This window comes from Haemaphysalis longicornis, unplaced genomic scaffold, assembly GCF_048455015.1.
Source record: "Haemaphysalis longicornis isolate Haplotype H1 unplaced genomic scaffold, Haemaphysalis longicornis Haplotype H1 scaffold_12, whole genome shotgun sequence".
Classification (NCBI taxonomy): domain Eukaryota; kingdom Metazoa; phylum Arthropoda; class Arachnida; order Ixodida; family Ixodidae; genus Haemaphysalis; species Haemaphysalis longicornis.
Window position 1 is genome coordinate 65087668 of NW_027526225.1, and position 14751 is coordinate 65102418.

A 14751-nucleotide genomic window follows, 5' to 3' on the forward strand; every position below is an offset into this window, starting at 1 on the left:
ACCTCTGGAGTTCTAGACACCTACATAAAATATATTTCTCATCAGCGACTTAACTCCAGATTTCCGAACTTCGGTTCAACCGGGGTCCGCCGGATTCGTCACAGTATCCGCCTGAACCGCTAACGCCGCTGCGATAAGTCTTCGTAGCAGACGACAGACAAACGATGCCAAATATCTTGTCGTCTGGCGAGATACGCGGCATAGGCTACGTAGCAGACGACAACTTCCAACGGCCCTAGTACCCACGGTTCACGCCGATAAGGAAGAAGATAAGAACCTTCCAGTGACGCTTTGATCCCACTTGACGTCACAGCGGATCACGCAGATCCTTCACAAGGAGGCCAAGGTATATAACACCGCTGGCGAAGTGACAGCAGGAATTCCTCGCCTTCGCCTGGCGCCAACTGTCTCCGCGGGGCGCGTCGCCATTGACGCCGCATCGGCGGAATAAACGCCGCTGGTGCGTAAGGAGCTCGCGGATCCAGATCACTCGCCGCTGTGACGTCATCACTGGGCTCTCGTTTCTGTACGTGCTCTGGCAGCAGTAAGCGCGGTAGCGGTTGCCCCGGCATCCGTGCAAGGTCACGCCTGGTACGGGAATCCGCCATGGCGGCATTACTGAAGCCACGGAGACGTCTCCGTCTTCCGCCAACAGGCCAGTGCTACTAGTACTATCCCGGCACATTCGCGGCATACCTCGACGCTCTCCCCCTATTGAGCTTGGCGCTGCGCTCGATACATTCCGATCGACGACGTAGAGACGGCAGACGAGGCTGAGAACGCGAGCGGCGTTCTGTGATTAGGCGCCAAGAACGAAGAAGAGGGCCGTGGCCTGCCGATGCCAATATCGCGATCCTTATTAAGGATCGCCAAGGTCGTAGGATCAACTTAAGCAGGACTTGTGGGAGTTACTTGTGGGAATTACACACCGCGTACAGCTCCTGCCGGCGAGTTACTAACGGTGACGTAGTTGGATAAAAAACGTACTATTGTGGGCGGTTGATTGATTGATTGATTGATTGATTGATTGATTGATTGATTGATTGATTGATTGTAGGTTTTAACGCGCCGGCGCAAAGCAGGAGATGAGGCGCGCCGTAGTGGAGGGCTCCGGATTAATTTACACCTCCTGGGGATCTTTCACGTTCGCCGAAATCTCGTACACACGTGCGTTTTTGCTTTTCGCCTTCATCAGAAAAGCGGCCGCCGCGGCCTGGAATCGAACCCGTAACCTCTATTATGGTCAACCTTCAGTTCGAAATATATACGGCACTGCCGATCCGTCAAGAAGCTGGAGCATGAGTTAGGTCACTTAGGTGGAACCAGCCGCGGCGGGTCTGTGGCTAAGGCGTTGCGCTGCTGAGCCCCAAGGACACGGATTCGAGTTTGGGTGCGGCGGCTGTTGTTCCGATGGTGCAGAAAACCGAAAACGCCCGCGTATCGAGATTTCGCCGCATGTTAAGGGTCATCGGGTGCTCTAGATTAATTCCGCTACCGATTTCCTCATAGCGCAGTTGTATTATTGGCGCGTAAACCCTTCTCAATGTTTAAAAATGTAAACACGCTGAATATATTGCGTCATCCTAGCAGGGATAGCAAAGTGCATGCCGAGTCTGTTATTTGTCAGGAGCGTATTCAAATGTGCTCTTTAGCTTCATAATAAGTAAACTATAGGCTGAGTTAAAAACACCTGCGCTACCCCTTCTCCCTTTCCCTTTCTTTTCGTGAAGACGCTTGCAGCGCGTTATGATATCTTGCCTCCTTGAGTGAAAGGGCCCGATATATTACGAGGAGAGATGAAAAGAGAGATACATTGCAATGAAGAGTACGCAAGTCAGCAAGAATTTACGCCACTTGGATACCAAACACTTTGGAAGGACAGCAGTTTCGAGAACTGAATGATAAGAGACAGGACCGCCTTATTTTAAAAGGTTTCAGGTATTATTTAACGAATTTGTGCTCCTCCGGACGTTATAAGCGGTGAGGGAGACTATGAAATTTGTCACGAGGCAGTGTATTGTGCTCTGACTTTTGTAACTAGAAATCCCACCGGACATGCTCGTTTTGATCAAAGATCACAGCGCAATTTTCGTTCTCATCCAGCTAACTTATGTGAGGCGAAGATGGTATAGCGCATGCGCCGTGCGATCTCATGAAAGAGAGGGTCAGTTTCGAATACCAGGGAATCTCTTATTTGCACCAAAATGTCGCCCACATGGGTGCCTTTTCATTTCTAGGAATAATTATAGCGCGCGAACAGATTATAAAGAGTAGAAGAAACACAACACAAACGCTCCAACACTGCTCAGTTCGTATTAGCGCTGAAATTTTACCGATATTGTCTACTAACTCGCCCGACTTTCAGTGCTGAGAGAACGAGAGAATGGCTTTAATAAACCGAAAGACTGGACCGATGGCGTCCTGTCAGAAAACTAATGCATTTCCCCATAGACCGGTTGGTCGACCGAAAAGCTCGGATAAGGTCTGTGGACATACGAGTGCGTGGAACCGGGCTTCCATTGTGTCAAGACGGTTACTTGAAACTCGCGAAAAAGGAACGCTTCTACGTATATTATAAGCCATTACGCGCATCGATCATAAAGAAGAAGTACAATGGTATAAATTTATCTCATAAACCACCCATCGGTATACATTTATGTTATTTGTAGATGGGCGCACTTAGTAGGGCATGAATACCTTGGTGGGGAATAACAGAAGCAAAGAGGGATGTAGTGATGGAATGGATGCCACACTTCAAGGTTATGTGGTCCGTGCAAAGTTCGGGGTGCCACAAATTACTCGAACTGGCAGTTATCATTTGGTAATTTACGGGCTTCGTGCAGAAAGAAGACCACAAGCTTCGTTTCTCGCCTTCATCGCGAAAATATATCCGCCTTGGCGGTGAATCGATCTCTTTATTTCGCGCTCAGTAACCGTACGATTTTGCCACCGAGCCAGGGGGAAATGTGAACAGCTACTACACGAACTGTCATCGAAAAGCGCAGCTTGTTGATTGAGCGAGAGAAGGGTAAGGGGTGATAGGGTTGCCTTAGCGGGTGGAAGGAGTTTAATATAAAAACATACAGTCGAACCTCGTTACAAAGAAGTAGTATCGGGACAGCAAGTTAGTTAGTTATATCCGATATTCGTTTTAACAGTAGAGGTAAAGATCGGCTCTAATAAATCGGCAGTCTGGCTCGCGCAACAATCCTACATAAAAACGCATTGTTCTAGGCTTCGCACCCACTATAAACGAGCTAGTCCTTATCTGTCTCCTTGTGGCATTTCAAACTAAACAGACCGGGACGTGAGAACGTGAAATTACAACAGAACAAAGTTCGTTCACCAAAACAGGCATGCGTTCTTATTTACTTGAAGGAGGACGTGGCCTTCGCCTGGTGGCTTTTCACAGTCTGAGCGGAATGAAGTTTTTCACAGTGTCCACGCAGTAAAGGGCCTTAAGCTACTAAAGAAGCGGCTGTTTTGTCTCACTCTTTTAATATGTTGCTTTTAATAGGCTAGCTTTCGAGTTTTGAGCATCGCGGGAACCAAATATTTCTTCGTTATAGCCGATATCGCGTGGCTTTCGAGGTTTCGGTTTCGTTATAAAAAGAACAGGTGTGATTGAAATTAAGCGTGACCAAAGAAACAAACTTCGTATTTAGTTCGCTATATCCGATAATTCGCTATATCAGTGTTCGCTATAACGAGGTTCGACTGTATTGTCGTCCTGCAGCACGTTTAAAAGAGTCCGTACAAACGAAGCCTGCACAATGGTCTCAACTAGCCCAAGAACATTTGTCGATAACCGTCAGAACAACCCGAGGGCCGTGCGGCACAGCGGTTTTGGCGGGGGCCGCGCGAAAGTACGCCGTAGAATGCACTTTTCCACTCGCGCCAGGGAAGCAATTTGTCTCTCTGCCTCTTCTCATCCGTCTTTTCTGAGGTGCAGCACATCCGTTTGCGTGCCGCGCGTGCGGATGGCTTCATTAGAAATCACCAAGACTTGAAGTCGTCCAAAGTCGGCTTGCCGTGCCAAACCGCGCTACTGATTTCAAATGTCAATGACGTCACGGTCAGCAGGGGGGGCGAGGGGGGGGCGGAGGGGGGGGGGCGGAGGGGGTCTTAATATTGAACACAGAATCCACACGTAAAGCAAACTTGATTGAGTGAGGAAGACAGAGAAATGAGAGCGCCGGAGTGGTTCAGGTGCCTTCAAAGATTCGTCATGGGCAATCGCCTTATCGCTCGGAGATTGAACGGACGAACCAGATCGACTACAGACACAAAGGCCATCGCGGCGTCTTCGCTGGATGTGGTTCACAATAGACCTCTATAGATTCGCGTGCGATCTATTGCTCCGAGTGGACGATGGCGCCTATAACAAAAGAGATTATGTATTAAAAATGGGGCGGTTTGTGTACAAGTCTTTTTGCGTGCGTTGTGAACGCAGGGGGAAATAAAATTCGAAATGTTTTTCCCGCCTTTCCTCCCTCCTCCCCTCACTCACTCCGTTACTCCCTCCCTCCCTCCCTCCCTCCCTCCCTCCCTCGAAGCGTAACATATTGCGAAAACTTTTAACTGTTCAACCTACCACTTCCCGCCAAAAAAAAAAAAAGACGGAGAGGAGGTGCATCTGACGTTCGCTGCGCACTTTCACAAGCGTCGACGGAAACGCAAGTTTGGAAACATGAGCAACAAGTCGTCCACTCACATTAACGCCGACAAGCGGGCAACTTTCCGGAGTACATCCATGGCCAAAAGAACACCCGGCACTGCTTACAACCAACTTAGACGCAGAACTGCGACCGAGCGCGTGCAAGATGCCCCGTGCCGCGACACACACACATCGCCGTTTACTTTCGCCAAGGCGGCGTTCAGAGCACGTTCCGATTCCCCCATCGACGGGAACGACCAACCGTCAATATGTTTTCGTTCCAGAGCGGCCGCTCGACCGCCAGTTCGGAAACATTGCGTGAGGTAAGGAACAGCGAGAGCGGCGATCATTGCCGTTACCTTATCGCCCACCATCCGCGACTATGTCCCACCGAGCCGTGAAGAACGCTGATTGGCTGCAGCGACGCAACGCGCGAAAATTGCGGTCCCGTAGCCCGGCCCGGTGCCTGTCACCGAGAGCCGAGCTTCGGGTAAAACCTGGACCTCCTCCCCGTGCGTTGATGCAAAACAAAAGGCCGCCGGTAGAGGAATTGACGCTTTCCACAGTGCTTCGAGGTCCGACGCAACCACAAAGTAGCCGATGACCCCGCAACGTGGCGAAGACGGGAGGCGCGCTTTTTTTGCCCGCCGTGTTTCCCAGATTTCGCCACGGCCGCGGCGCAGTTATCTCTCGCACTTCGAAAGAGTGTGTTAACTAACGCTTACACGTTCCGCAGGAGCCGAAGCGTCCTCCGTCGCCGCATGTTTACGCGTCGTTGCAAGTGTCGGCGAAAAGATGAGGCTTCGGGCATACAGGAAGCGCTGCTGTGGAGCCGTCTTCAGGAATACAGTTCATCCGCACGGTGAAACCTGCGGTGTTGTGCCTGTTCACGTGCTGTCAATTCTCGCATTCGCACGCAGCAAGAGCGACCCGTAGCAACCGTTGAGAAGCGGCCCAAACGGAGCGATTTCAGGCCGCAGCACGGAGTCCGCGCACCACGGAGACCGCGGCGTTCTTCTGCGCATGCGCGCCGGTAAGCGCATGCGCACGGCGTAGAAAAAACCTGCGTTCTCAGACTTCCGTTTGCACCTCTTGTGTCGCCTGCAAAGTTTGCCGGTTGGATTTGTGCCTATAGAAGCTGGAGACGCTGAAGGAAGTGGAACAGTGCCTTTGTGGATGGCGCTCGAGAGGCGCTACGGTTCGGGTTCTCATGTTGTGGATCCCCAGAGTTCTCCAACGTCGTTATGCTGTCCTCGTCATAGATTAGACGGTTTAAGTTTGGCCTCTAGCACTTCGTCGTCCGCACAGAGGCAACTGTCTCTCGCCTGCAAGCAGCCAGCAAGTCACGCAACCTCGACCCGGGCCGTCATTGAGGACTTGGCCGCAACACAGGCGAGACCGGTCCACTTCATCGCAAGGTGTATTCCACGTGCCGTCACTTGAGCGTTGCGCGATCTTTACGTATCGGGCAGAGTTTGCCCGCAGTTGACGCGGTATCGCGTGCATTGAAACCTGCGCTAAAATCACTCATAAATCCTGACAAGTACTATTAGCAAACCTCACTAATGTCTGGAACAACTAGTACTCTTTGATTTGCAGCAGCCTGCTGGTACCAGGCGTTCCGTAAATATTCAAAGGACTCGACGGGTTGCAGCAGTAGATTACAGCTGACCTGCGCCAGTAGTCTGGCGGATGTCGTGTTTGACATTCCGACATTACTTGAAATTGGGCTTGAGAGGGGCATCAAATGTGTTCCATGAGTGAGAATTCACTAAACCGCTGCGCTGTGAGGAAGGATGGGGTATGAGACTTAATCTCCCCACGTCTCAGTCCATCGCGGCAACTTTGCGCTGTATCCCACGCAAAATTGGACTTTAGTTTCGACAGACTTCCCGTTCAACGCGGAGTAAGAGCCCATCCGCGGTCTGCTAAGGCGCGCGAGCTGACGTTATTCCGCGATTTATGGACTCGTTGGATTAAAATATCAGATTTACAAAGCCTGCTACCGGGCCCGTCCTGGGTAAACACGAGTTTATTATCGCTAATGTTCAAAACTGCTCGAATTAGGGTCTTAAAGGAGTACTGACACGAAATTTTTATGTTACGTTTTTTTCGCTGCTATGCGTGCCTACCAGCCCACTAATCATAGAATGACAGATTAGACGGTCGAGCGCAGCGTAAACATTCATTTACGGCGTCGTTTATTCGTGCCAGTTTCGGTTTCGACTGAAAAACGCCGAGCGGCCGCCATGACAGCATGTATAACATGACGTCACCATTTTTGCCGTATCGCTGCCTCTCTGGAAGCGCGCGCGAGCGAGCGCACGCGCGCGCCCAGACCGGCCGAGGTTTTCGCCGTCCCCACAGGCCCGGGCAGCATGACGTCAGTCCCAAAACCATGACGTGTACACACGCCCGAGCAGCGCGCGCCAACCACAGCCAGCGCGTCGGCTTCGTCACGGGAGCCCCGACGTCGGCAGTTTGGGGCACGTAGCAGATGATGTCACGTCGGCCCGCTCTGGGCTTTCTCGTGCGGGCGAAGATTAAAATGGATTTTAAATATGTTTCGCTGAACGGTTGCTGTTGAAACTTGCTGGGAGATATCTCCTGATGAAAAGGAAGCGTTTTACATAGTTATCTCAGCTTTGAAATTTCGTGTCAGTACTCCTTTAAGCGCGCGGATGCTAAGCGTAGGCTATCAGTGAACCGTCTCATCAACGCCCGCCGAAATGTCGACACGCGAGCGCTTACGTTTTTCGCGCACATCCTGGAAACCACCGTCGTGGCCTAGGGCAGCATTCAAATTGGCAGCCTCACGCCACAAAAACCGAGGCAACCAAATCGGTATGGACAGCACGCGCACTGCCTTGTTAAGCCGGTAGAAGGCGGGAAATTTTGAGTGACGTCGTCACCCCACCGTGCGGCTAAATTGGCGCGAAATGTGAATACGCAATGTCACTGAATAAATTTGAGGAACTTTATGTACGCCTTGGCTGCATTCGGCCAGATAGAAGGCTTCGTCCGCGTACGCTCAGGTTGTGCCCCCGCCAAAATAAAACATAAACGTAGCATAGGCCTCGACGGATTACCTGACATTTGACTTCGAGATTGATGGCAAGCACGCTTTTCGCCGGTACATTGTAAAAGGTCACCGAGGGGCAGTGCCGAAAGCGCCGCTCACTTGCTGCTTGAGAAGCCGGAATATCGCTGGATGCGTGCATTACGACGGGGTCGTTTAGAAGGTGAAGAAGGTAGGAGAATTTTCGGACTAAAAGTGGGCTCCCAGGTGGCTCACTGTGTGGCATCTATAATGAACTAATTTGGATCGAACTAGCAACAGCGAGGTAGCCAAGTAGCCGAAACTGACTCTCCGCGTAACAAAAAACGAAGCATATTTAAGCTGCAAGCATTATATCGCCAAATGCGATCCCTCCGATTTCCTTGACATAAACGTGTCGAATGCACATGCTCTGTCAATAGCTTTGTGTCAACGCCGAGGAGCAGATGCTTCGGGGAAATCGCAGGGTTTAAACGCTTGAAAAGACGTTTCCCGCCAGAAGAAACGCTCAGCAAGGCCTGTTTGTCAACTTCCGAGCTTTGGTGATTGTACCGACGTCCGTCCGTCCGTCCATCTGTCTGTATGTGTAGATTTTGTGTCAATAGCAGCAGATCCTAAAGTGCGACGACGAAGAAGGCCGATACTTGCGAAGAATTACCCACGACTAAACGAGTGCCCTCAGAAACCATTAAATACCTTCAGCGGGAATGAAATCCTGGGGAACTTAAGTCTACTTCTCCTCGTTAAGTCAGAAGAGAAGTAGGAACTTAAGTCAGAGTCCTCCTCGTCATGCACCTGTTCTACTCACGTTCCATCACGTTCGTCCTTCAGGTGGCACGCCTCAGGCCAATTTTGGTACTATTCTCGCGGGGCGTCGGGCAAGCGCGGTGTACAGTTAGCACACTTTGTTGCTGCTCTTGCCACTCGGATTCAAACCCACACAAACTGAAATGTGTTTTCATAAACAGCAGACTGTTTAAGCTTCCAGTTCGGCTTATAGGGTTACCAGAAACACCGAGAGAGAAACACCGAGCGCACGTGGGCGCGCGCCTTGTGAGGAGCGCCCGGCGTCAGCCAGCTCGACTTTCGAGAACACTCTGCCCAGCGTTCGTGGCCTCTCGCGTGCTCTTCTACTCGCCAGATCACGTGCAGTCGCGCCTGAAGCACAGACGCCGAGTTCGCGAAGCCGGTTGCAGCGGGTTCTCGCGCGTGCCAAAGCGGTCCACTTTGGGAGAAATGCGAAAGGCTGCGGACAAAACGATCCGTGCCAGCCAATCATGGAAACCTTTCAGCGGCAAGTTCGGAAATCCACGAGAGTGCACATAACATGAATTTCCGACGTCGGCGTCCTAAATCCATGTCGGAACGGGCGTCGAAGACTTTCACTTTTCGCGTTTGGGGAGGCATTCAAGGCTTTCACTTTAATAACGGATGTCTGTCACTTGACGAAGGCAAACTAAGCGCCGTCAGCTTTCCGATCTTCCTGTCGGGGCCAGGCTGGTTAGCGTTTGCGTTTATGGCTAACCCCTTAATGCTAATAAACATCGTCGGCGCGTAGCCCTTCGACGGAATATCGAAAAAGAAATCCATAACCAGGCTCGCGATCACGCACTCGACTTTCTGGCAACGAAAACATCATTCGCTCTCGAGCCAGGGGTTAGCTGGTACGCGATTGGACGATGCCAAGTTAGTGGCGGAGGGTCACCGTCGCAGCTTGCATAAACAAGTCGTGTAGCGTTCGCCAAACTCCGCAGCGAAAAAAAAAGAGTGAAGGTTCGCAGACGCCAGGTGTGTACGGCTCAACAAATACACCGCCTGGATAGGATTCCCCTGCTACGGTGACAGCGTACCGAGCCGTCCCAGCCACCGCTCAAAAGATTCGCATCTGCCATCTCGCACGCTCTTCGACGAGGTCCGCGGAGGCGCACCAAAACAAACCCAGCCGCCCAACGTTTGTTTTCATCCGCAGCCATAAAAAAGAAGAGTGGAAAGAAGCAGAGTGAAAAGAAGAGTGAAACGAAGAGTGAGAAGAGTAAAAATAAGAGTAAAAAGAAGAGTGATGAGAGAAATAGGAGGAGCGAGGTAAAGAAAGAGGGACAGATCGAACATCACGAGGCCTGGCAGACTTTTACATCCTCAGCGAGTGAGAGCCGTCGAGAGAGAGAGAGAGAGAGAGAGAGAGAGAGAGAGAGAGAGAGAGAGAGAGAGAGAGAGAGAGAGAGAGAGAGAGAGAGAGAGAATCAGCTGAGCGCGATACTCTGGTCCGTCCAACTCAGTGGCTTGCAAGTAAATAAGCAAATCGAAAGCCGCCGCCACGTCGAGCTAGACGACTTTAGAATCGACAAGCAGAGAGAAGCAAGCGATTCCACGGCCTTCGAAGTCACACACGCAGCTGTGCCACTCGGCGTGCTCATGGAACGAGCCGGAGGGGTAACGTCCGCCTATGATGATGATGATTATAATGATGATGATTAGAGGCCCTCCCTCTGTATCGGGACGTCGTTTTTTTTCCTGTGGCATTTTACTTGTCCGAAGGTCCGCTCGCAGCGACAGCGGCGGACGCCTCGTCGTCGTGTCCGCGACGGACCGCGTGCCGGCACGTCTCGTCGGGCCTCCCGCGCCTCTCGGAGCGCCGTGTCGTGTAGCGGCTGGTACCGATTGCAAATTCGCACACTCGACACGCCGTATAGGACAGATCCGCTATGTAGAAGAACTGCCCGCCCAGGCCACCGATCTTCATCGGCGTCATAAAAGGGGCCGTTGTGTATCCGAATGGTAAGAGAGATGTCCGAGGCCAAGTTTGTAGTGAGCTGCAACTAGCATAGGCAGCGAGCACTCGGCGCCAGACTGCAGCCGCTGGGATTATCGGGCCGTCTGCTGCGAATGCGTGTGTGTGTGAGCGCGCGTTTGTCTGTGCGTGTTCTACGCAAGCGGGCGAATCTCAAAGGCCAAAGCAAAATTTGAATGCTGCGCCTGTTTTCTTTTTCTCCTCAGTAGAGTGTATTATTTTTAAGTGCAATGCACTTCTTAAGCGACCCTGAACCTGCGTCCACCGGCGATGTCCGCGCACGTGGAGATGGGCGCGCGCAGCCTGGCCGCTGACATGGCACATACCCACGTGGGGGATTGGCCAGGAATCTCCTCGTCTTCCTTGGCAACGGGGGGAGATGGGCGCGCGCTGCCTGGCCGCTGACATGGCACATACCCACTTGGGGGATTGGCCAAGAATCGGGCGTGAGAAGGGCCAATGCACCTGCCTAAAGGAGTACTGACACGACATTTCAAAGCCGAGATCCGCTCTAGCAATCAAGTACAATGACAACACAAATAGGTGTCTGTGAATAAATGCATCTTTCTTTCTTTGTAGTTGTGTGTGTGTGTGTGTGATCTCTCTTTCGCGAACATTACCGAACCGCGCAAATTCAACTCGTGCATTCGCACTTTCACATTCTTCCCCTCGGGGAAATGCGGGGAATTTTTATAATTTTGCACGAGGACGTCTGCATTTTTCAACTATTCTCTACAATTATATATTTCAAGCACTTCTAACGGAACACGAAACGAGTTTTACGGCCCTCACTGTCGAACGCCCGTCCAACGCGTTCTACAACGTACAATTCGTGAAACCTAAGCACGAGAGTGCTGCGCAAGAATTTGGTAATGCGTAAGAGCGGAGGCGATGTTACCGGGGAGGCCGTCCAGAAGGCAAGAAAAATAAAACTCATCCTCGCCACAAGTGCGCAAGAATTCTTTATACGGCAGCTGCGGTTACGTACTCAGGGGTTAGTCGGAACAAACGTCCCAATCACGCTTAAACACTAGAGATCGTTTTCAAAGGGTGAGTGCTGTATAGGACGGTTCACAACCTTATGCCAGAAGGAGGAGGAGGAGGAGGAGGAGGAGGAGGAGGAGGAGACAAAGTACGCTTATAAAGTGAAATGAAGCAATTCGTGGCCACCTGCACCCACATCACGGAAGCTGTACACCCATGAATACGCAAGCACCACGAATGCGATCGAGCGCTTGCCTAGAGCGAACTGCGTCATACTGGCGGTTCATAAAAGGAGTGCAACCCCCGGCAGCGCTTCATCTGCCGTTTATCTACATATTGACATCAAGGAGGCCGCCTCCGAAGGCGCAGAGGCGCTATCTTGATAAATAAGCAAGGAAAGAAGCAGGCAGGCGTTCGGATGTCGCGGTTCGGTCAGCGCGCCTATAGCGTATTCGCCGCACGGCACGTGGGCTGCATGGAGTAATCATCCCTCCATTCGTCCCATTTGCTAAGACGTGCTACGCCCCGGGGCCTGCATGCAAACGCCATTCTGCCAGGCCGCTTCGCAAGAAAGGTCGAACCGAGCGCTCCTTATTCTTTACAGATTATTTCTCTTTCAGGGATGTCCCCTTCGCCGGAGCTGTGCGGGTATGGAGAGCACGCTTGTTCTGACAGCTCTACTTAAGCAAAAAGAAGAAATGCGTGAGGAGACGGGGAAAAAAAAACGGTTGTGCGTGGTTTGCGTCAGCTAGCGTGCGAGTGTGCATAGCGGAAAATAACGAAATGGTAACAGGAAAAAAATGAGCACCAATCCACCCCGTGAAGGTGGTTTTAAAGCGAAGCTGTAAACGACACCCACAGCGATTACCCATGCGATGTCATTTGAATTCACACACGTGACTCTACAAAGAGTGAAACAAGAGAGAAGTGTAAATCAATGCATGATCATGAATTGGAGTTGGTTCGGTTGTGCTAGTGAAGCACATGAGCGGAAACTCTTTTTTTATGAAATTAAAGGAAGCTCAAAGCCGGAGTTCGACGATATCCCTTCTCCGTCCCTGCCACCGCCGACGGAAGCGACAAGATCGGCGGCAGAGACGGAGAAGTGAGACGCAATGAGTTGATGTGAGCGTCCTTTAATTTTTACTAACTCCTATAGCGCGCGCGCAAGGCGCGCACAGGGCCGCTACACGTGTCGTGGGCGGAGCGCACAGCGGCGCGAGAGGTCGCGTGACGCTGTCACGTGGCATTCAGCGACAACGCAGGGGGTAAAAACCCGCAGATGTGCTCGGTGAGTGCACCGTCTGTCTCCCCGGTCTCCGTGGGGGCTCGTAGCTTCATCGGTAGGACAACAGGCTGTCGCTCCGTTTCTCTATTCGTTCCAGGTTCTATTCCTGGCGGTTACAGTAACTTCATTTATCTGTTCGCGGGAGTTTTCTTTTGACACCAACGGTCGCGACAGAACCCTTGGGGGGTAGAGGTATCCACAGCTTCGCTTACAAACGTTCATTGCATTCTGATCAGTAAGAAGAATGAAGGGAATGAGAAGTAGGAGTTGCGAGGGGGAGGAGTCACGTGACAGGGGAGGCAGCAGACTACCGTCTTGCGAACGACAATTGCAGCGAAGTGAGCAGATACGCGGTCACGGTTTTTTAAAGCGAAAGCTTTCTTAATGGGACCGATGGCGTCTTGTCAGAAAAGCCAATGCATTCCCCATAGACCCGTTGGTCGACCGAAAAGCTCTGATAGGACCACTGGACACACAGTGCATGCGTGAAACCGGGCTTCCATTTTGTCGAAACGGTTTCAGGAAAATCTAGAAAAAGGAACGCTTCTAGACAAGACAACACACGCTAGGATCATGAAGGAGGAGTACAACAGTAGATACTGTTACCCCATAAACCGCGTACTGGTATAGACCATGTTCTCGGTTATCCTGGGCCCCAGGTAATTTTCTTACGTATAGCACGTTGCACATGCCAGAGAGGGGGAACGCTTTCCTTTTTGTTTTTCGCTGGCAGTAGCAATGAATAACAATCGCGCATGCGCAGCGTGCATATCTGGAAGCGCGACAGACAAGTATGCATGCTCGGAGAGATGGTTTGGAGCCGGACGCATCAGATAAGGTGATTAGAAAACAGGCCAAAGGCTAGGCAGCGCTACTGCTTGAAGATGGCGGCGCTCTGCAGAAAACAGTGTATACATTTAGATCGTACTTATTGTGCGAAAAATTGTCGCATGGGTTCGTTCTTCGTTCGCTTGGACTACTTAAACCCAGAAATTTTGGTCTGTCTGTATGTCGGTTTGTATGTCTGTCTGTCTGTCTGTATGTGACTAGATTCAGCTACCCGGCTAAAGTAAAATGGATATTGCGCAATTGTCTTATATATTCACAGCCAAATGTAAACGTCTAAGCCCGGTTTATATGTTCATACTTGTCAACTTTGTTGAACAACAACAAGACATTACGCAAATATAAGACAGGAAATTAGTACACAAGGGATATTTACAGTGTTCCTTTATTAAAAAAATTCATGGATGCTTGGTTTTTCGATAGCAAATGATATTCTGCATTTGCTGCAGAAAACCGCCGCCTGCTGTTGCCCGCGCCACCTCCTGGCGGCATGTGAAAAATTACGCGGCAACAGCAACGAAAGGTTCCACTAGCTAGGTTCCACGTCCTGCTTGGAACGCACGTAGAGCACGGCCACGCGGTTCTGTAAACCTTGATGTCGGCCGCCTCGATTCACGCGCGTCTCCGCCGTACTACAGCGCTGGCATCGAGGAACCCGGCCTGTAGCAGTGGAATGCGGCAAATTCAAATCGACTTGAGCAAACCTTTAGTTAGTGTGTTTACGTTGGCATGAGCGTGACGGTACAGGGACAGCATGAGAGGTGAGCAGGAAAGCAAAGAGGGCATTTCCTTGGGAAATGTCTACAAAGACTATCGTCTTTTGACCACATTTGCAACGAAAGGAGCAGATACGCGGCCAATTTTTTGTGTGCTTACTTTTCATTCCGCACGTGCCGGCGCTTTACTGCGCAGTTTGGAACGCGAATTCTTTCTTCCTGCACTGACACTTTTTCCCACTTAGTATCGTAAAAACCAACCCAGCGAACGTTCCTAACTAAATGAACGCGGGCGCTGCCGCTTAATTACGTATATTTTGCCTTCAATATACCTGCAGTTTTCTTTACGCTAAACAACGGGGAGATGCATGACAAACGCCAGCGGTTCACGAATTTCGAACGGTTATGAATATA

General features: G+C 51.1%; 1 protein-coding gene across 6 annotated transcripts in view; it reads right to left on the minus strand.

Annotated features, from left to right (window-relative positions):
* Positions 1-14751, minus strand: part of Dnc (phosphodiesterase dunce) — a gene marked incomplete in the record, with an annotated part of 568677 nt that overhangs the window by 115656 nt on the left and 438270 nt on the right. The window contains 1 exon segment of one of the 6 annotated variants that reach the window (XM_077693443.1): positions 5383-5435. Coding sequence (XP_077549569.1) covers positions 5383-5420 — 38 coding nt within the window. 6 annotated transcript variants of the gene reach the window in all.